The sequence below is a fragment of the Papio anubis genome, chromosome 19 (genome assembly GCF_008728515.1).
Source record: "Papio anubis isolate 15944 chromosome 19, Panubis1.0, whole genome shotgun sequence".
Classification (NCBI taxonomy): domain Eukaryota; kingdom Metazoa; phylum Chordata; class Mammalia; order Primates; family Cercopithecidae; genus Papio; species Papio anubis.
The window spans coordinates 24,195,875-24,218,492 of record NC_044994.1 but is presented as its reverse complement, the minus strand read 5'-3'; the positions used below and the strand labels follow the sequence as shown (position 1 = coordinate 24,218,492).

The window sequence follows — 22,618 nt, the reverse complement described above, 5'->3', positions numbered from 1 at the left end:
ATTTGTAATGAAAACATAGAGAATAACTGAACCTGATAATTTCGGAGGCACCTCCCAGTTCTCTGCTTTCATTATCTGCAATACTTAATCTTCCAAGCCATCTCTAAAGAAGGCAGAGCTAGTGATTCTGGTTTGAATGTATATATTTTGTTTCCTTTTTTTTTTTTTTTTTTTTTTTTTTTTTTTTTTTGAGGCAATGTCTTACTCCGTTGCCCAGGCTAGAATGCAATGGTACTATCTCAGCATCTCAGCTCACTACAACCTCTGCCTCCCGGGTTCAAGTGATTCTCCTGCTTCAGTCCTGCAACTAGCTGGGACTACAGGCATGCGCCACCACACCCAGCTAATTTTTGCATATTTAGTAGAGATGGGGTCTTACCATGTTGGCCCACCTGGTCTCAAACTCCCAACCTCAGGTGATCCACCCACCTTGGCCTCCCAAAGGCCTGAGATTACAGGCATGAGCCACTGCACCCGGCCCAATTTTCTTTACCTTATTTCAAGTATTTGCTTAGTTTCCACTATATGCAGGGAATTGTGTTGGGCATTTAAATATAGTTCTAGGAGCAGGCAATTTCTGAAAGACACAACGTTAGGGAACCTTTCCCTTACTACAGAAATTAGCTTTCAAAAACAGAAAAAAGTGAGAGCTGCCTGGTCTGGATTCTTCTTCCTTTCCTCCCTCCCTCCCTATCTACTTTGCTCTGGTCTGAGGAGGACCACTATCCGCTATCCAAATATGCATTCAAAAAGAAAAATAAAAGGAAAAGCACCTTTTTGCCATTGAAGGCCTCCAATTCCTGCCTAGATCATCTGAGCTATTATTATTAAGCACTGGCCCTAAGTTCTGAAGTCTAGTTTCACATATTTGTTGCCAGAATAAGCAAATAAGTAAAAATGTGGTCCTTGTAGCCAAATAGCTACTTAAGGCAAAACAAAATGAAAATGGAAAAGGATATGCATCTGAAGAAAATTAAATAAATGGTGCTTTTTAGGTATTTTTGTAACAGGAGCATATAATCACATCCAGCTACAGTTCTGAAACAATAGTTCACAGCCTAGTGCTGTCCATTGGGAAGAGTCTCTTGTATTCTGCAAACTTCTAGAAAACAATAGTACTGCCCCTGAGATAAAAGGCCTTGCAGGAGGCCCACTTTGGTATGCTCTCCTATGGGAACGCACTGGTAGAGGCATCACAGAGCCCAGCTCTGACTTGTAGAAAGAAAAATAAACACAGAAGGAAAAGCAATTAACAATGTCTTTATCAGGTGCAAGACCTACTTCTCAGTAGTCACCTAATGAATAATCATTAATTATTCTGATAGAAATTAGAGATAAAATCCCAGTCTTTCATAGAGAAGAACATGGCTGTAGCCACTGAGTATACAATCTAGGAGTATCTCACTCCTGTTACCTTGGCACTGGCCCATGTTGGAGTGATCATTCTCTGGCCCCCTGGGAACCTGTGAAACCCGTTGCCAGTCAGCATTATCTCCTGAACTTTGGATCATGCCACACACATTTTCCAATTCAAAACTGCACGAGTCCATAAAACTCAAGGAAGAGGCTACAAAAGCAAAAAACAATTATTGACACTCATACAACATGATAATCTAAGTAACAAAAACTGAACTTATCACAGTATTAGAAATGCCAGGTTGGTATTACAGGGAACACCTGACTGATTCTGGGTGATGGTGGCTCAAAGATCCCTCTTTATTTGCAGAACCCCTACAAAGAAGGTAATGAATTCTGCACATCTGAATAAGCTCCCTGCCCCATCTTTTTTTAAAAAATTATCTAATTTGTAGAAATCTGAGTCTACACTCCCCTAGTTATTCGAATCATTAAGCCACAATCCAGTTTATTTGATCCCATTCATATTACAACTAGACATATCATTCTAGCTAAAAGGAAGTGTGAGTATCAGTCTTACCCATGTTTGAATTAGTAACAGCTTTAAAAACCTGCCTGAGGCATATTCCTACAGGACCCAATTTGTTTTTAGATCTCAACACCAGACGTGGTGAAAAGAAAAATGCTGCTTCCAAGGTGTAGATTGAGATCTGAGTACTATTCTGTTTACTTCCTGAATATCAAGTCTCCATAATCTCAGAAACCCCACCGGTGCTCGACGAAATGGCACAGACCATCATTTTTTCCTACATAACAGAGGGAAATACAAGTCATTTCAAAGAACCTGTCACATACAGCAGTTATACAGTCGATTCAACTTTAGGAGATCAGAGTCACTGAAATCCATTCGTTGGCCGATCACATCCTCGAAGTCTGAGATTCTTGTGACAATTGTCGGCTCTGTTCCATTTTGGAATGCAGTTTTACTGTAGTGCATTACTGAAGTGTAATCATAGGGAACGTTCAGGGAATCTGATACGCTGTCACTATAGGTGTTAAAATTGTGCTCTCTGCCTAAAGGATAAATAAAAAATCTTTACTTGATGTTTACAAAATTCAGCTTATCTTACTCCAAATACTGCTCACTTAGAAATGGAGAATATAATAAACTCAAACAATTTTTGCTATAACTAACAACAGTTTCATTATTCCCATCTTACAATATAACATTCAAACTTAGAACTGTAATACCAGCAGTGACACTGAACATATCTAAGGTTCTATTGCAGCCCATAGTTAGGACACTGGCATTTAGTCTAAGGCTGTAAAACTGCTCGTGGAAAGGAGGATTCTAAAAAGTGTTGCTAACCAGCCTGGGCAACAAAGCGAGACCTCATCTCTAATAAATATTTTAAGCCCAAGCATGGTGGCTCACGCCTGTAATCCCAACACTTTAGGAGGCCAAGGCAGGCTGATCACGAGGTCAGGAGTTCGAGACTAGCCTGACCAACATGGTGAAACGCCGTCTCTACTGAAAATACAAAAATTAGCCTGGCGTGTTGGTGCGTGCCTGTAATCCCAGTTACTTGGGAGGCAGAGGCAGGAGAATTGCTTGAACCCGGGAGGCGGAGGTTGCAGTGAGCCGAGATTGCACCACTGCACTCCAGCCTAGGTGACAGATTGAGACTCCATCTCAAATAAAATAAAATAAATATTTTAAAAATTAGCCAGGCATGGTGGTGCATGCTTGTAGTCCCAGCTACTCAGGAGGCTGAGGTGGGAGGATTGCCTGAGCCTCGGAAGTCGAGGCTGCAGTGACCTGTGATCACGCTACTGCACTCCAGCCTGGGTGATAGAGTAAGACCCTGTCTCAAACAACAACAATAAAAAGTATTGTTGAACTACTCAGGGCATTGGCCAGCAGTGATGGCAGGCTGAGGACATTCACGGTAGATGAGATGGAAGTAAGAAGACTTTGAAGGGATGGTGAGATGAAACCTGGGAATGATAACTTTTTAGTTATCCTACAAAGGAGTCATTAGAAAGCGTTGACATGCGGTTATTGACTAACCATAATTCATGGTTACTGGAATATGTGTAGATGTATTTAAAGCATGATGAACCAGCCTGGCCAACCTGTTGAAACCCCATCTCTACTAAAAATACAAAAAGTAGCCAGCCGTGGTGGCGGGCGCCTGTAATCCCAGCTACTCGGGAGGCTGAGGCAGGAGAATCACTTGAACCCAGGAGGCGGAAGTTGCAGTGAGCCAAGATCATACCACTGTACTCCAGCCTGGGCAACAGAGCAAGATTCTGTCTCAAAATAAATAAATAAGTAAAGCATGATGACTATAGTTAATAATAATGTAGTGTATATTTCAAAATTGCTAAGAGAATAAATCTCAAATGTCTCACCACAGAAATGATAAGTGAGGTGATGGCTTGTTTTAGTCATTCCACATTGTGTACACATGTCAAAATATCACTGTACCCCGTAAGTATATACAATTATGATTTGTCAGTTTAAAATAATAATAAAAAAACAAAAATGAATCTATTTAGAGAAGACATCAGGCCGTTTAGTATTATACCAATGGGCAACTGATTCCAACTTGAAATGGAATGATTCTGTGGACACGTTGAGGTGGTTCTAATCTCCAAAACATAAAGATGTGTTATCAAATGTGGGCAGAAGTTTTGATCAAAAATAAGACTTTGGGAATCCTAAAGAGTATGGCTGTGGATTAAAGCTAAACACTGCTGTTTCTCTAGAAATCTTTTAGTTTGCTGCTATGCCTGACCCCATTTGAGATAAACAGAGGCGGGGGATGAAGAGCAAGATCTGTGATTTCAAGAAGTGTGGTGTCAGGGGGCCTTGTGTAGGGCACTCCTCACAGTGCCTCAGACATAATAGCAATGCCCTTTCCTCTGTCTCGCCCCACACAGGCAGGACAGATGAGGAAGCTGAGTGTCACTGTGGAATGTGGAAAACATGAGCTCTAGTCAGACATGGTTATTAAGACTTTGTGACTTTGAACACAGAATCACAAACAGTTCATGCTACTCAACTATTACTGAAAATTGTTCCATGAAACAATAAATCCAAATACTCTACAAGCTACTCTGCAAAAAGAAAAAAAGACCATGATCAAATCATTTTGTAAATCACTTTTCTTAGAGATTTACATTTCCTGTCAACCTAATAAAGACTCAGAGCAGTATAGCGGGATAAATAAGTCTAATTTCTTTTAACCTAGGTGCTATGGCTCGAATATGTCCCCCCCCAAAGCATGTATTGGAAACCTAATCCCCACTGCAACAGTGTTGGGAGGTGAGGCCTAATGAGAGGTAATTAGGGCATGAGGGCTCTGTCCTATAAATGGAATAATCCCATTGCTGCAGGAGTAGGTTTGCTACTGCAGGGGTGGATTCCTTGTAAAAGGACAGATTTGGCCCTGTTTTTTTCTGACTCTCCCTTGCCCTTCTGCCCTCTGCCATGGTATGCGACACAGCAAGAAGGCCCTCATCAAATGCCCACCCCTTGATTTTGGACTTTCCAGCTACCAGAACAATGAGGAATAAATTTCAGTTCTTTATAAATTACCCAGTCTGTGGTGTTTTGTTATAGCAGTGCAAGATGGACTAAGACTTGGGGATTTGCTAAACTAATTCGGGCACAGACTCCATTCCACGTAATACTCAGGAACATGTTGTGGGACTGAATGTGCTTTAAAACCACAAACCCAGTTTCTAAGAGCATATCTAGCTCATATGGGTTCTGGAATACCAGTGTTCCAATAACTCAGAATGAGTTTGAGCTGAATGAATTAAGACATCAAAACATCAAAGTTTTAAAATTATTAACAGTTGCCACAGATGACAAGAGAGGACACATGCTTAGAAATTCAGTCCTTGACTAAAAACATAGGAAAATAAGAGAAATGTACCTGACAGAATTCTGTCCCACATTATCCTGACATAGTCATCCCGGTCAGAACGCGACTGCTCATGCCAGAATCCCAGAGCGTGGAGGAATTCGTGTTGAACCGTTGCTATTCGGTCACAGTTTGCCCCGATGGAAAGTTCTTGCTTCCCAGCCCGCCTATTTCCCACTGAAGACCAGCAGCTTGTAGGAGAGTTTACAAGAAAGGGGGAAGAGGATGTTACAATCTGAGGTCTCAGGGCAGAATCTCCACTGCCTAGTCCACCTCATTACCCACCTAAATCCTTTGCTGTTACATCTGAACACTGTGCATTTCTCTTATAACCCAGGTGATATAGTTTGGACAATTGTCCCCACTCACATCTCATGTTGAAATGTAATTCCCAATGATGGAAGTGGGACCTCATGGGAGGTATTTGAGTCATGGGACAAACCCCTCATGGCTTGGTGCTGTCTTTGCAATAGTGAATTTTCATGAGATCTGGTCATTTAAAAGTGTGTAGCACCTCCCCCTCCCCACTCTTTCTCTGGCTCCTGCATTTGCCATGTGACATGCCTGCTCCACCTTCACCTTCCACCATGATTGTAAGTTTGCAGAGGCCTCCCCAGAAGCTGAGCAGATGTCAGCACCATGCTTCCTATAAAGCCTGCAGAACTGTGAGCCAGTTAAACCTCTTTTCTGTATAAATTACCGAGTCTCTGGTATTTCTGTACAGCAATGCAAGAACAGCCTAATATACCAGGTATTGTATAATATTAAAAAACCTTGTAGACCAGGTGATCTTTAAAGAACTTGCCCTAACGCCAGATATTACATAGGAGCAAATCATCCCCAAGGTGGTCCAGACCTGGTTTTTCCTGTGAATTTCAAAGTCTTTGAGATCCTCCTTGGTATGCCTGTGCCCATTAAACAAGGACTTTACAGGGACAGCAATCACTCAGAATTGCTGAGCTCAAGACAAATAATACTGTCGCCTTCTTAACTCAAGAAATAAGAGTGGTTGGGTTAAAATAAGCTTAAATACAGACATGGACATGCATAAATACACATTTTTTTACTTGAAAGGGATAAAGAGTATGTAAATTACAAACGGCCTGAAATTCACAAGGTTGTGGGTCTGATGGCATGCAATCCCATCCACTTTGTCTAAAGGTGGTTACGTGTATGGGAATATAATTTCTATGTCTACGAAAACTAGATCCAGTTGTTTTTTACTCTCCAGCAACTAGCAAGAAAGTCCCCACCCCTTCCTAAAGATCAGAGCCTAGGACGATTGCTGTAATGTAACGTCCCAGGCACTAGAGTTCTCCTTAGATGCCTTGGAAGACTAAGTCTTCAACTTACCCACTGCCCTTGATCACTGATATATAGTTTGTTTCTCCAGCCCAAGGCTTAAAGTCAATACAGGTTTTTAGGCGATAACGTTCAAATGCATTGAGGATAACTCCCTTAGCATTCATTTCTGAAGGAAGAAAACAAACAAAAATATACTTATTAAAACAATCACCATTGAAAAATCTACCATGGAAGCAGGCCATTGTAATGTATTGCTTATCATGAGTTAGTCTCTTCATGAATGTTGAGTCTTTTATTTTTACAAAAATTAGAATTCAGTACCCATTGAATATCATATACAGTATCTGCTTATTCTTCAGATCCCTTATTTGGCCTCATATTTCTCTAGCACTCACTAATGGTGCATTACTAAACAATAAAAATGCATTTCTTTACCTCAGAGAACATATCCATTGGATCACAGGCAATCAAAATAGATAATCACCATCACATACTTCATCTGAGAAGACATAATATGTATTTAAAGCCGCACAGCTGGGCTTTTAATCTGAGGATCTTGAGATGGGAGAGTCTATGAACAGCCTGAAATAGTATGCAAAGCATGCATGTGTGTGTGTGTGTGTGTGCATGCACATCTACATACGCAAAGTGCATTTTCTAGGGAGAGCTTTCATGAGGTCTGCAAGTGAGTTCGTGGCCCAAAATAGGGGTAAGAGCCAATGCTTTGGATATAAGAGTGATATGGATATGGAGCTCAAAGAAGGCAGAGGCATAGAAGAAACAATATGCAGGAAAAGAAACTTGTGAGTGACCAGGAGGAAGGGGCTGTATCAGATGCACATGGAGAGGCATCATATGGCCAGGTCCTAGTGAAGTGAAAAATGGGAGCCTGCCAGGAGGTAGGAGACAGTATGGCAGAGGGGAAGTGCTTGGACTTTGGAGCCAGACACACCTAAGTTCTTCTCTATCCTCACCACTTACTTTTGACATAAAACTTTTGCTAATTCAATCAACCTTTGGAGCTTTGGTGTTATTATCAGTTAAGTGAGGAAATAAAATCAACTTTGCAGGATATTGTGAGGATAATAAGAGAAAGTAAACGTGAAGTTCCAAGTAAAATTAGCATTTGTCAAATGTTCATTTCCTTTCTCCCTTCTTGAGTAACCATTGCATAGACGTTCAAGGAAGATTACTTGGTATGCCTCTGTTGAGGCAGGTCTAAGAAGATCAAGAACAGGATTCACATAGGGAAGACCCTAAAATCCATAAGTTGTAAAAGGCACTACGTTCAGACTTTTACAATACCACATAAGTAATACACCATCATTATAAATAAGTTAAAATGTTGATATTAATAAAAAGAAATTTAAAATCCTATCATCCAGGTATAATCAATCACCCTTACCATACATTTTGCCTTTGAATACACATATAACATACATATGTTAATATTTCTATAAAAAATAAAGTCACCTACATAGCATTTTACCAACTATTTTTTCACTAAATATTATGTCATCAAAATCTTTTTTCATCATTGAGTATTGTTTTTATCATTTTAATGAATAGAGGATTACAAATTGGATCCATTAGACATTGGATCACAGGCAATCAAAATAAATTGTCACCACATACTTAATCTGAGAAGCTATAATATGTATTTAAAGCCTCACAGCCGGGCTTTTAATCTGAGGACATTCAGATGGGAAGGTCTATGAACACCCTGAAATAGTATGCATAGTGTGTGTGTGCGTGTGTGTGTGTGTGTGTGTATCTACGGATGGCTGTAACATTCAAAATGTTCTGTCCTATAAGTATCATGTTTGGGTCATTATTTCAAATGTAATATTTCCTTCAAATAAGGTATGATAATACTGACCACCATATCACTGTTTTAAACAGAACTTTTAGAGCATACTAGTTTAGGCCATTTATCAAAACTTAATGAGGACAGTTTCTTGAATTAATAAAGTAACATGTGAAAGCTTTATAAACACTGAGGCCCTTTACCAAGATAAGATCTTTATTTTCCATATGACTTTATTTACCAAGGGCCTTAGTTAACCTTGCTTTATAGATACAGAAAGCTCCACTTGGAACCATATCATAGAAATCCCCAGGCTTCGGAAAATAAGGCAAGTTGCTGGCAGTCCTAGGAGTTCAGTAAGCAGCTGTTCAGGATTGTTTCCCCTTAGTAGCCCCTTCAGGTTTCTAGCACCTTCCCCTTCATTTCTATCCCCAACTCTTTACCCTCAGCCTCCCCCACTGCCTTTTCTCCCTTGGTGCTAAGGCAAGGAATTATAACTTAGGCCCTGGAAAGTATAAATCGCTGCTTTGAGTGTTACTCCTTTCAGGGAAGTTGCATCTACCAGCCAGGTAACATCTGAAGTTCAAGCTCAAAGACTACAGTCCTACTGGTAGAATTTCACAGGTTGACCTACTAGCATCTGAGTAATAGGGTCTTCCAGAAATCAACCTTTCATAGGTGTTTACTTTTGCTACCTATAAGAGTGGCCTTGCTTAGTAATTTTCTTAGTCTGAGTCATTTGAAGATGGTATACATTTCTGAAACATAAGGATACTTTTCTTAATTTGAACATAGAAAATAAGTTGAATTCTACAATATTAAACAAAGGTATTTTCTAAATAAGAAATAATCAAAATCACATAATTTAAAAAATTAGTCTATAACAATTTGAAGTTTGATTCTATTATAAAGACTATACAATATGAAAAAATGCAATAACATTAAATGAAAAAATTAGAACAAAAAGTTTAAGACGTCATAGTTATAACTACGTAAAAATGTGCACAGCTTGGATGGTAGGATCTAGGCTGAATTTTTACCTAACATTTTTCATTTATATATATATATACATATGCTTATCAATTTATTTCAAAAATATTATTACATATAAGATGCCAGAGACTATGGTAATCCTCCAATTTGCAAGATGAAAAATAGCTCTTGTCCTCAAGGCATTCATTATGTTGTTTATAATGTTGTTTAAAAAATAACTAAAGCTTATAATGTTAGATGGCTTTGGTTAAATACATGGCAAAAAATATATAGCCTAAGAGATATATAAAATTAAAGCTCCCTAATCTTTCATGGAACATACTTAGGAGAATAATTTAAAAAAAAAAAAAAAGAAAAAAGAAATATAGCTGGACGTGGTGGCTCACACCTGTAATCCCAACACTTTGGGAGGCCGAGGCGGGTGGGTTGCTTGAGTTCAGGAATTCAAGATCAGCCTGGACAACAGGTGAAACCCCATCTCTACCAAAAATACAAAAAATTAGCCAGGCATGGTGGCATACGTCTGTGGTCCCAGATACTTGGAAGGCTGAGGTGGAAGGATCACTTACGCCTGAGAGGCAGAGGTTGAAGCCTGGGTGATGGAGTAAGAACTCATCTCAAAAAAGACAGAGAGAGAGACAGAGAGGAAGGAGGGAGGGAGGGAGGGAAGGAAGGAAGGAAGGAAGGTAGGGAGGGAGGGAAGGAAGGAAGGAAGGAAGGTAGGGAGGGAGGGAGGAAGGAAGGAGGGAGGGAGGGAAGAAAGGAAGGAGAATTAAAATAAAAGAACTTAAAAATTTTTTAATCAAAAGACTAAACTAAAAAACATATATATTCAAAATCTTTCAGGTTCCTGATTCCAAAAGTCAAGGAACCTCTTTCTCTCCTCATGCTCCCTTTGCTCTTTATGGCTTCCAACCCTGCTAACTACTCCTGCCCTGGCTTTCCCTACCCTACTGTTAGTTTTTCATCTATGTTTCTGGCCAATTCCCCCTTCTCAATAATTTCCACCAGATCTTCCTTCTATACCAGTTCCAAAACATGGCACTGAGTTTCATTCTCGACCATCTTCTTACTTATTCAACACAACCTTCCAGGATAAATCAATAAAATCCAGTTATCTATGGAGCACCTGTTCTGTGCAAGGCACTGTGTGAAATGCTCATCCACACTCACAGCTTCAACCATCTCTTATATCCTAATAACTCCCAAATATTTCTCGATCTTGAATGACCAGGTCATATACCAACACTTTATTTAGTATCTCCACCACAGTGACTCTGATACATTTCAAATTCTGCATGCCAAAAGCTAATTTCCACCACACTTCTCTGTCTCATGCTCCTCAAGGTTAAATTCTCCATTCTTGTTAAAGACATTACCATCCACTCAGCTACCCAGGACTGAATCCTGAGCACTAGAATCTCATTACCTACATCCACCTTCTTTTTGACCTCTTACAGTCAATCACTAAGTCTAACAAATGCCTCCCAAATAGCTTTTAGATTTATCCACTCTTGTCTATCCCCATTGAGAAAGTCTTGGTTAGGAATCTCTTAATTCTTTCTCTGAATTTCCTCACTGGTCTTCTAACTGGTCTCCCTACCTTCTTTTTACCCCACTAACGACACATCTTCTATACTTCAACCCAAGTGATTATTTTAAACTGCAATTTTAACAATCTCACTGCCACAATAATACTTTTGGTGGCTCCATGTTATTAGTATACACAACAAGTTCTTTAACATGGGAAAGACCCAAGTCCTTTCCCACCTGGGTTCTGCCTACCTGCTCAACTTCCTATCTCCCCACTCTCAATCTAAATTCCAGCTCAGGGTTTTCTACCTTCTTCAAGCCTTAGCAGATCGTGGTGCATCTGGCTAAAGCACCCTTCCCTTGTTATCAGAGGCCACACTAGCCCACATGGTGCCTGTGTGCAGATTAGAAAGAGGCACTACATCTGAGCAGGGGGTGCAGTTGCTGGCTGTCCAGACGGGTGAACAGCACTTTCACACAAAGAAACAAACGCCTCCTGGTGAACAGAAAGAACGTAAACCTGGTATCAGCTCCACTTGTTTCCTGGCCCAGCCACCTGAGAGCAACCTCTTGAAGCAGCTCTGCATCATTAATGGCACTCTTCATTCATTTCTCTCAGTCAAAAAGTCTTGCAGAATCTGAAAGCCGAGGTGGCATGGCGGCACCAGCTCCAGGAGGTCATGTCCGTTGTATAGTGTACAAGTTATACAACCTTTGTGGCAGTCCTGCTATATAGTGTCCTCTGCTTATAATGCATATGCTTTTCTATCCAGGTTGAGTTTAATGCCCCTCCAATGTGCTCCCATAGCTCTTTGAACATATCACTAATCATGTTTATTCCATTCTATCATAATTCACTTTTTTGTGAATCTCCACTGAAATGCATGATCCTTAAGGAAAATAGCAGGGTTTTCAAATACCATATGTTTTCCCATAAGTGGGAGCTAAATATTACATACACATGGATGTAAAGATGAGAACAAAAGACACTGGGGACTACAAGAGGGGAAAGGGAGGGAGAAAGGGTTGGAGAAGCCACCTATTGGGTGCTATGCTCAACTCCTGGGTCATGGGTTCATTTGGACCCCTAACCTCAGCATCATGCAACACACCTGTGTAACAAACCTGCACACTTACCCCCGAATCTAAAATAAAAGTTGAAAATTTAAAAAACTGTAACAGGCTGGGTGCAGTGGCTCATACCTGTAATCCCAGCACTTTGGGAAGCCGAGGCAGGCAAATCACTTGAGGCCAGGAATTCGAGACCAGCCTGGCTGACATGGCGAAAGCCCGTCCCTACTAAAAATACAAAAATTAGCCAGGTGTGCTAGCACATGCCTGTAATCCCAGCTACTCGGGAAGCTGAAGCAGGAGAATTGCTGAAACCTGGGAGGTAGAAGTTACAGTGAGCCGAGCTCGTGCCACTGCACTCCAGCCCGAGCTCGTGCCACTGCACTCCAGCCTGAGCTCGTGCCACTGCATTCCAGAGCAAGACTCTGTCTCAAAAAGAAAAAAAAAAGAAAAAGAAAATTCAAAAACTATAGCAGGGTTTTTACTCAAACTTTTCCCAAACAGCAATTTCTACACTAATGCTGGTCAGTGACATCATTGTCACTAGTCCATAGATAAAATGAAGACCATGTTTAGAGTTTTCCAACACATTTAAGTTTCTTCTATAGAAAAGCTGCCCTTAGTTTTGAATTTGATTCTTCTGACTTTTTAACATTTTAATACTAAACTAATAACATTATTTATTGTATGAAAAGAGGATGATAAAAGCTCTTTTATCATGTTACGTTGTTGAAGTTCCTGACCTGGCAAAATAAAATGTTGATAAAACAATGCCAGTTCTTCCAGTTCTGTTTAGTTGTTTATTTTATGCGTTTTGTCATATGTATACTTGGTCACAGGGGAAACCACTGCTTTAAAATAAAGACTGGCTCCCTGTGAGCCCATCAATCAGGCCCTGCACCTGTTTAGCAAAGTGTAGGGAGCGGTGCACGTGGAGATCTGCGCCTGCCTGCGCCTCCTCGCCCGCCTCCACTACATCATGGGTACGCATGAGGTACTACATCATGAGTACGCAGAGGCCCTGAGAAGCCAGCAGGAGGCAGTGCTGATGAGCGTGCGGGTGACGGGCATCGAGCACCCCAACACCATCCAGGAAAACATGCACCTGGCCCTGCACTGCTTCACCAGCAGGCAGCTGTCTCCGGCCCTGAGCCTGCTGTGGGGCGCCAGCTACCTCACGCTGCTGGTGCTTGGGGAAGACACCCCGAGGTGGCGTGCTGGACAGCATCAGGCGGCTGCTGCACAGGGTGATGGAGTACGACCTGTCGCCACGCTTCCTGGACAACGCACTGGCCGTCAGCACCAAGTACCACGGGCCCAAGGCCCTCAAGGTGGCCTTGGCCACCATCTCATCGCCTGGGTCTATGAGAGCAAGGCTGAGTTCCGGTGGGCCCTGCAGCACCAGAAGGAAGGGCTGCACACCCTCCGTAATACCCAGCTGGGCGAGGACCAGGAGAAGATCAAGGAGAGCTCCGAGTACCCCAAATGCCTGACCCAGCCAGCCGTGGTCCTGCGGAGCGCCATGAATGAGATCTACCGCAATGGCTCCAGCAACAACATCCCGCCCCTCAACTTCACAGCCCCCGGCATGGCCAGCATCTTGGAGAAGTTCAGAGGCATCAGTGGCATCCTCTTCATTCCTCTCAGTCAAAAAGACTTGGAGAATCTGAAAGCCGAGGTGACGCAGTGACACCAGCTCCAGGAGGCCAGTAGAAACAGGGATAAGGCCGAAGAGCCCAAGGCCACGAAGCCCGAGTCAGTGGAGGCACCAGAGGACCTGGGCTCCCAGCCCCGGGCTGCCAAGGACTCTTCTTCCCCAAATTTGCAGGGATAGAGAGGGACAGGCAGACGGACAGTCAGTCAGTGGCCCCATTCACCAGGGATCCAGACTCCAGGAGAAGGAGGCATACCTGCCATGGGAAGAGGAAGCAAGGCCCTCTTCTTCCATGTTTCACCCCCACCGCACCCCCAGTATCCTCCCGGGACCCTGGCCTGGCCTGCCTGCTCCCCAAAAGATGTTTTTGCACTGGTTCAATGAATATATGATGCAGAGGCCCTCCCCCACAAAAAAAAGACTGGCTCCCTAATCGTTATGTCCCTAGCATAACACAGTAGGCTCTCCATAACTGTTGGTTGAATGCATTGCTGTATTGGTCAAGACACTAAATATTTCAGACAGAATCATTTAGGTTACGTTCATTGTTCATTTTGCTTATTTTTTTCAAAGTAAATGTACATAGCCACACAAAGGAGCAAATCAAACAAAACCTTAAAGACCACATAAGCCCACCCTTTGAAACATTGTAATCATATTTTATCAGAAACATACATTAGTTGTGAATACTCCAAGGCACATACTAACCCAAGCTATCTTCTAGAACATATGGAATGGTATGAGGCCATCTATAGTTTTCTCCAATGATGGAATTTCTAATTTGTGCCTGTCAAAAATAAATGCAAAAGGGCTAGTTAAATGAATAAGGCAAACACTTAGGAAACAATCAGTAGTTAATCTAGAAATAAATGAATTTTAAAGCTCTCCCAGTTCGCACAAACTGTGTGTGTGTGTGTGTGTGTGTGTGTGTGTAGCCCTACTTTTATCATAATATAACAAAGTTTCTAGGAAGAAATTACTAATTTCTATCATTAATTTTGTTAATATAGTTGAAGAAGGAATAATGCAAAAAATAACTGTTGGAAAACTGAACTACAAATATTGGTAGATTTACAGGTTAGTTTCCCACACTTAAAGATTAAAAATAGGCAAGAAAACAGTGATAGCAAGACCTTGATGATCTGGATATCACAATATCAGAAAAAGTCACACATGTGCTGGGTCAAAGTTTTCAAAAATGTTTAAAGGATTTTAAACTGTGTAATGGAAAATGAATAATATTTTACTAATGTATTTACCCAGTCAACAAATGGAATATTGTCCTAGAGAATAGAGAGTCCTTGGTAATAAAGGTCCCTGGCTTCATGGAGCTTATATCTAGTGGAGGAGAGAAACAGTATGAAAAAATATATATGTTTAAGCATGATGAACGCAATAGGGAGGAAATTAGAAAGACAGATGTGAACAAGGGCAGAGGGATGAGGGAGTACATGAGATGGAGTGATCAGGACAGGCCTCTCTGAAGGGATGACATTTAAGGGGAAATAGGATCGCAAGAAGAACCAGCGTTGAAAGGGGTCCTGGGAAAGTGGTTTCAGGCAGAGGGAACATTAGTTATTCTGCTTCTGAGGTGGGAATATGCCTGGTATGTTTTGAATATGTGTTGAGACCAGTAGCCTAATGAGTGAAGAGAACACATGGATGAGATAAGAGGAGAGGAAAAGATTGGAGAGGGGAAGGGAGAGGGGAGGAGAGAAGCAGGAGCTAAGTCATGCTAGGCTTAGAAGGCTAGGGCTAAATCCGGAGATGATTCTAAACCCATAGGTAACTATGGAAGAGTTTCAAGCCAGGAGGTGAAATGAAGTCACTGCCTGTTTGAAAAATGACTTTGCGTGAGAGATAAGGACAAGTAACAGGGTAGAAAAGATTATGGGGGAACCATATCTGAAATAGAAAGATAAATTAGGAGGCTAATGGAAAAAGCCAGGCAAGAGATGATGGGGCCTGAATTAGAGTGCTGGAGAAAAGTAGACAACTTGCAGTGTGTGTTAGAGCTAGAAATGACAGAACTTGCTGATGGGCTGGATGGGGAGTGAAGGAGAGAAGAGAAGCAAAGGTGACTCTTGAAGTTTTTATGTGTTCAGTTGAGTAGAGTCAGGTTGTGAGGATGACTTTATGAAGAGAGGAGAGTGGGGAGGAACAGTTTAGGGGGAAGGTCAGGGTTCACATGATCAGAGGACACCTTAGGTCTGAGATGTCTTGTAGACATTCAAGTGGAGCTGGCAAATTAGCGCTTGGATAGACCAGTCTGGAGCTCAGGGAAAGGAAAGGACCAGAGATATGCCTTTGGATTAATTGGCATGGAGATGACATTTAAATCCCTGGACCAAGGTGAGATCAAGAGAGAGTACAGATAGAAGAGTAGGCTCAGGACTAAGCCTGGGACACTGCAGCTCTGTTTCCTGAGGGTGGGAGGACTGTAAGGGATGTTGATGCTTATGACATAGGAAGTAAGGGAGTGACTCAGGACTGTGTTGGAAGGAAGAGCAGAATTTTACACGAAAAGATCTACTGGATAATTTCTAGGTCATATGGTGTACATATTTTAAATTATGATAGCTCTTATCAAATCAAATCTTCTTTCTTTTTTTCAAGCTTATATACTCTCCAGTATAATAACATGTTATAAACACATTCCTAAACAAGCATACTGGTTTCTCTCTATCATCACCAAAAGGGATAGTAAGTAGTAAGTTTCTTAATATTTTTCAATCTAGTGGACAATAAACTATATCTTTTCTTTTGAAAACTAGTGCTTATTTCCATTCTGTGAGAGAACACTGAAAAAAATAGTGCTTTTATGATAATGAACTTTTTAGTCCCCCTAATCTACATGCAAGGTACCTGTGTTTATCTGTGTGGCATGATGACTTAGATGAGAATCAGCACTCTTTATGAATAGGTTTAGGAGGGTCTTAACTTGGCAATTTTTAGCTAAGGCCAGGGTAGAAGTCACAAAATCTATTTTTTGTGTGTGGTAAAAAGCCTGATTCATTGAAGATGTTTACAAATTCAGCTTAATTTTGCTTCCACCAGATTGAATCTGTGAGGTCCTATTTTAAAATGAAAATGTCATATTACTCCAATGATGAAAATCAGTCAAATCAATAAGACTAAGACATATGTAATGAGTTATGGTGGCTTGAACCACATAGAAATCTGAGTAATGAAAGATGAAGACACAATCATATGCATTTCTTTGAGTATAACATATTTATTGAATAAATGTGTCGCCATGATTCTACACCCTTAGAGATAGTTGGGCTTAACAAAATTCATGCTGTCTAATCTTTCTTAGTTACTCTGAACTTGGCTTGCAGTGGTTAATGGAAGATTCTTCCTTACACTGTTTCAACTCACCCTATCAAGTCTGATGTCACCCTCAAAAAGATCCAGTCCCAAACCTAAGAGTAAAGATAAAAATTCATGTTAGCAAATTGGATTCAAACTCTATACTTAAGAGATTATGTAAAAAAAAAAATCCACAAACCTTCATTGATATCGAATATGTCCTGGTCCATTCCGCCATCTACGTCTTTGATTAAAACAACAACAACAACAACAAAATTGAACGTTATGTTTATAAAAGGAGAAAACCTTTATCATTTATATAATCAGAACTAAGTGAGTTTCTTTTGGCCTCAAGTAAGTTACTACTAGATTCAGACTCAACATACATTGATTAATTGATTGATTGAGTGATTGATTAAGAATCTCCTATGTGCCAGGTTGGGCTCCAAAGAGCTTTTATGTATGTATTCTGTCCTATCGACTTTCCTTGAATGTCAAATGACTTCAGGAATAAGAAATTGGTCACTCCATATGTTATTAAGCTTAATTTGAAAGACTAGAAGACTAGATTAAATAAGAAACAAATGATTAAATTTGGTCAAACTAGCCCAATCTACGCATACATGTATATCACTTGCTAGTAGTATACCTTGGAACTTTCAAGCAAAATTCTTAAGTTAAACTTGAATTATTATTTTAAGTTGCAAAGGTGTATATAATATGGCCAAATCTCTGAGTATGCAAGTGAATACTGAGTAGACTGTTATTAATAGGTCCATCTGATTTGACACAAAAAAACAATAACAGCAAGCATTTATGGGATGTCTATGTGTCAGTCACTGTGCTTGGCCTTTCCTATACCACCATCTATTTCTCTGCTGGGCATATGAACCTTGGAACATGGACAATAAAATGTCGCTCCATAAATCAAAAGAATCCAGTGTTAGATCAAAGTTCAATGCAATTATGCATCAATTATGCATATGTAATTATGTATGATATTTAGCATTAAATACGTCCTAGGTTCTCTATAGTCTAGAGCAAAACTCAAAATAGACTCACCAAAGTTTTCTGGAGTTGACTGGGAAATAAACACATAAACAAAATATATTATTATAATGCCCATGAATGGTCTTCTTGGATTCAGTTTATATCTAACCATTTGTTGTTTGTTTGTTTTGTCATTAATATTATGGATTATTTCCTGACATGTATTTAGGATGGCTAAATTGAAGTCTAAGATGACTTTTTGACCAAAGGGTCTTCTCATTTCGTATAGAAAATGAAACTGCCTGTTAAATCAATTTGAAGGTGAAGGAAACAAGAAACCAACTTCAAAAAATGGGGGGAAAAAAGGCAGAACGTAAGACTCCAGCTCTCAAATAAGTGCTCACTTTACACATGATTTTCTGAAGCATTCATGGAGCAATGTTTGAAAAAGCTAATAATTTATTCTCAATGTTGAAATAATATTGTAATTTATAACAATTCTTTAAAAAGAAATTTTATTCATGACTCATTTATCAAGTTATTTTACGTTCATGTTTCTCCCAGAATAATTCTGCCTTCAAAGACAATACAAATATTTAAGGAAAAAAAGGGGACATTTTGTGATTAATTTTTTTTTCTGAAAATAGATTCTCCACAAATGGTCAATGAAACTCAGACTGCATGTCCAAAGGAAAAAAAAAAAAAAACTAAGTAAACCTGAGAAATGTCTTAGTGTAATTAAATAAAAAAGCTCATAGGACTGTCTGGGTTATGTTACTGGTTCTTCTAACTAAGGGTAATTCAGTTCACCTTCCAAGTACTCAAACTATCTATAAAATATGGTCAATACCTGCTTTGCCTGGGTATTGTGAGGGTTACAGTATATAATGTGAAAGAAAGCACATTGTGAGCTGTAATAAATTGTCACAAAAGTGTAAAGTACAATTTTATTCAAATACAGCTTACATATCTAAATATTAGAATCATTTGGAGTGTTTAATAAAATGTGGGAATGAACTGGATGGAAAGTTACCATCATTTTTGACATTAACAAGTGCTTTGCATGTTTCACACTATAACCACACACAGGCATACACTCCCAGAGGAATGCCAGGGCACCTACAGAATAAAATTATCAAGGATTTATTCCTAATTACAGTTTAATATGTATTCATCAATATCTTTTGTTTGCAATGCTCTAGTTCCTATTTATTGAATATCACCCCAATATAATAATTGTTATTTTAAAATAACAACTGAAGGTTTTCCACCAGCCATTTGAAACTTCATTTAAAACCTTGAGTTGGTTTGTGATACAAACTACCTGATAGAAAAGATTAGTCCAAATTGTAGAAGGATTAGTCTGAATTGATGAAGAAGCAGAAGAGAAATACCGTGTTACAAAACTTTGTAAGCACTGACGATGCCTGTGACACTCATTTATGTCTCAAGTTAACTGTGGAGCAATCTGCATTTCATTCACCAGTAAAAATGGAATGATTTTCAAAATTCACATTTACAATCTCATCAAAAGAAAACTTGTTACACAATGATGAAACTAAAAGGAAAACATAACTTTATGTCAACATCTCTACTCTGGTGTGGCTATTTGTCACCTCCTACACCCTGCCCACCTCTACTCTCCAAGAAGAAACACTCATTTGAGATCAACATTTCAAGATGTATAAAGAACAAAAAATTAACAAACAGTTGTTTTTTGACAATCAATATCAACTGTCCCAAAATTTTTAAATTGTTTTCTATATATTGTTTACTTACCAAGCCAGAAATCATGAGAAGAGCATCCAAGAACAGAAACCAAGACAGATTCCATAAATCCATGTTGTAGCTTCCAGTTGAAAGTAGCTAACTATGACATTCAGGGTTGAATTTACTTTTTAAAAGGCAAACATTATAATTTATAGCCTTTGATCTCAGTGATCCATATTGCAGGTCAGCTTGACGCTATAGTAATACCTCCAGTCGAGGGATGAAAGTCCAGTATTTTTAACCCCGCTCTGCAGAGTTGTTTCGTTGGTTTTTTTTTTTTTTTTTTTCCCTGTGTCAATAGTTTAGTGCCTGGCTGAGACGTCTTAATGAATACATTCTCTAATATGTATGTACTGGTCCCCAAGACCCATAAACACCACTTGAACAAAAAGTATATACATCAAATGAATTTTTAATCTTGATCTTATGAAACTCCTTCTGCTCATATAGCTCCATGCCGCTTTAATAGTTCCAGTTACGTCCACTGCTTTTTATCAGTCACTCATTTAATAAAAATTTATTGACTGCCTATAATTTATTGAGTTATAAAATCCATTAATGTGCTAGAAATCACGCACACCCGTTATTCAGATATAAAGTAGTAAGACAGCAATCTACCTCATCCCTAAAAATTCCCATCAAGCAAACACTGGTGGGACATGGGTCATAAAGGTAGGAATGGTCACTGATTTTCTAATAAAATAATGTTCCCATTCATCTCTTAATTCTTTCTCACTTTTTGCTTCTTTTCTTGGGATAATTTCTCTTTAGAAACAACCTGCTCTCTCAGTTCCCATGGCTTCAACTTACTTATGATGCAGTTATTCAAGTTACTTATGATGCAGGATAATATTTTTCAAATACTCATTTTGGCCATGGTGGCTCACACGTGTAAGCCCAGCACTTTGGGAGGTCAAGGTGGGTGGATCACCTGAGGTCAGGAGTTCGAGACCAACCTAGCCAACACAGTGAAACCCCATCTCTACTAAAAATACAAAAATTAGCCAGGTGTGGTGGTACATGTCTGTAATCCCAGCTAGTCAGGAGGCTGAGGCAGGAGAATCACTTGAACCTGGGAGGCGGAGGTTGCAGTGAGCTGAGATCGCACCACTGCATTCCAACCTGGGTGATAGAATGACACGCCATCTGAAAATAATAATAATAATAATAATAATAATAATAATAATATTTTTCTAGTTTCCCCTTCCCCTCTCCAGCTTAGCCTTCACCCCATTTTGTGCTAATAAGAAGACTATCAAGAGACATGTAGCATAGACAAGAGGTTTGAGAGGTTGCTCTTGAGTACAAGCCAGCCCTTCCCACCCTATGAGGGTAGGATGAGAATTAAAAGGGAAAATTGAAAACTGTAGTTATAGTCAGTTCTTCACTTGATCCCTGAGATCCCCCAGATATATTGTAGGATCCAAAATCAAATGGGCCTGCTTCTTGGCTAGAGCTACAAGGAAGCAAAGGGACTCTACAGAAGAAGGCACATCTTGGGAAGAGGAGAATAACTCCTGAGGCCAAGGGAAGCACAGAAGTATCAGAAAAAGCTGTCATGCCTGAAGGGCCATGTGGATAGGAATAAGGATGTCACCATAGCAGACTGCATAGAATCACAAATAAGGACCAGACAGAGGGACTGATATTTTAGAGGATGCCTGTGAGGATAGATGACATCAGGGATCATAAGGGACCTTCCCAATGTATTAGGACTATTAATGAAGGTTAGGCACAAGCCTAAAGGTAAAATGTGAGTCCTGAATTGGTCACAATTAAATTTTTGACACCCGTGTGAATGGGAGCCTAAAATATCAATTATTATAACAGACCAATGGAACAGACTAAAGAAGCCAGAGAAACCAGATGCCAAGAACTTACATTGGGGAAAGGACAGTCTCTTTAATAAATGGTGCTGAGAAACTGGATATCCATATATGGAAGAATAAAACTAGATCTCTGTCTTCCATCATATACAAAAATCAACCCAAAATGGATTAAAGATTTAAATGTGGTCGGGCATGGTGGCTCACGCCTGTAATCCCAGCACTTTAGGAGGTCTAGGTGAGCGAATCACAAGGTCAGGAGTTCGAGACTAGCCTGGCCAACATGGTGAAACCCTATCTCTACTAAAAATACAAAACTAAGCCAGGCGTGGTGGCACACACCTTTAATACCAGCTGCTCTGGAGGCTGAGGCTGGAGAATTGCTTGAATCCAGGAGGGAGAGGTTGTAATGAGCCGAGATCGCACCACTGCATTCCAGCCTGGGTGGCAGAGCGAGACTCTGTCTCCAAACAAACAAACAAGCAAAGATTTAAATGAAACTATAAAACTACTCAAGGTAAACATTGTAGGAAGATTTTTGGGGGATAAGACCTCAAAGACACAGGCAACCAAAGCAAAAACTGACAAATGGGATTACATCAAGCTACAAAGCTTCTGCACAGCAAAGGAAACACTCAACAAAGTGAGGAAACAACTCACAGAATGGGAGAAAATGTTTGCAAACTATCCTTCTGACAAGGGATTAGTAACTAGGATATATAAAGTACTAAAACAACTCAATACCAAAAACATAAATCATCTGATTTTAAAATGGCCAAAAGACCTGAACAGATATTTCTCAAAAAAGACATACAAATTGCCAATAGCTATATGAAGAAATGCTCAACACCACTAATCATCAGGGAAATGCAAATCAAAACCACAATGAGATATCATCTTACCTGAGTTAGAATGGCTATTATCAAAAAGAACAAAAGATAACAAATTCTGGAAAGGTAGTGGAGAAACAGGAAGACTTATACACTGTGAAAATGTAAAGCAGTAGAGCTATTATGGCAAACAGTATAGAGGTTCCTCAAACAACTAAAAACAGAACTCCCATATG

General features: G+C 39.9%; 1 protein-coding gene across 4 annotated transcripts in view; it reads right to left on the bottom strand.

Annotated features, from left to right (window-relative positions):
* Positions 1 to 19,930, bottom strand: part of MEP1B (meprin A subunit beta) — a 30,357-nt gene extending 10,427 nt beyond the window's left edge. Inside the window, exons 1-9 of one of the 4 annotated variants that reach the window (XM_031658756.1) lie at positions 19,736 to 19,930; positions 18,029 to 18,047; positions 17,166 to 17,210; positions 17,036 to 17,079; positions 14,363 to 14,441; positions 6,645 to 6,762; positions 5,304 to 5,482; positions 2,212 to 2,430; positions 1,415 to 1,567 (exon numbers count right to left, since the gene is read on the bottom strand). In XM_031658756.1, the coding sequence (XP_031514616.1) occupies positions 1,415 to 1,567; positions 2,212 to 2,430; positions 5,304 to 5,482; positions 6,645 to 6,762; positions 14,363 to 14,441; positions 17,036 to 17,079; positions 17,166 to 17,210; positions 18,029 to 18,047; positions 19,736 to 19,798 (919 nt within the window). In that variant the 5' untranslated portion in view covers positions 19,799 to 19,930. Of the gene's footprint in view, positions 1 to 1,414; positions 1,568 to 2,211; positions 2,431 to 5,303; positions 5,483 to 6,644; positions 6,763 to 14,362; positions 14,442 to 17,035; positions 17,080 to 17,165; positions 17,211 to 18,028; positions 18,884 to 19,735 lie in introns of those variants that run through there. The other 3 variants (XM_031658755.1, XM_021930017.2, XM_031658754.1) reach the window with 3 other exon arrangements.
* Positions 19,931 to 22,618: the final 2,688 nt, after the last annotated feature.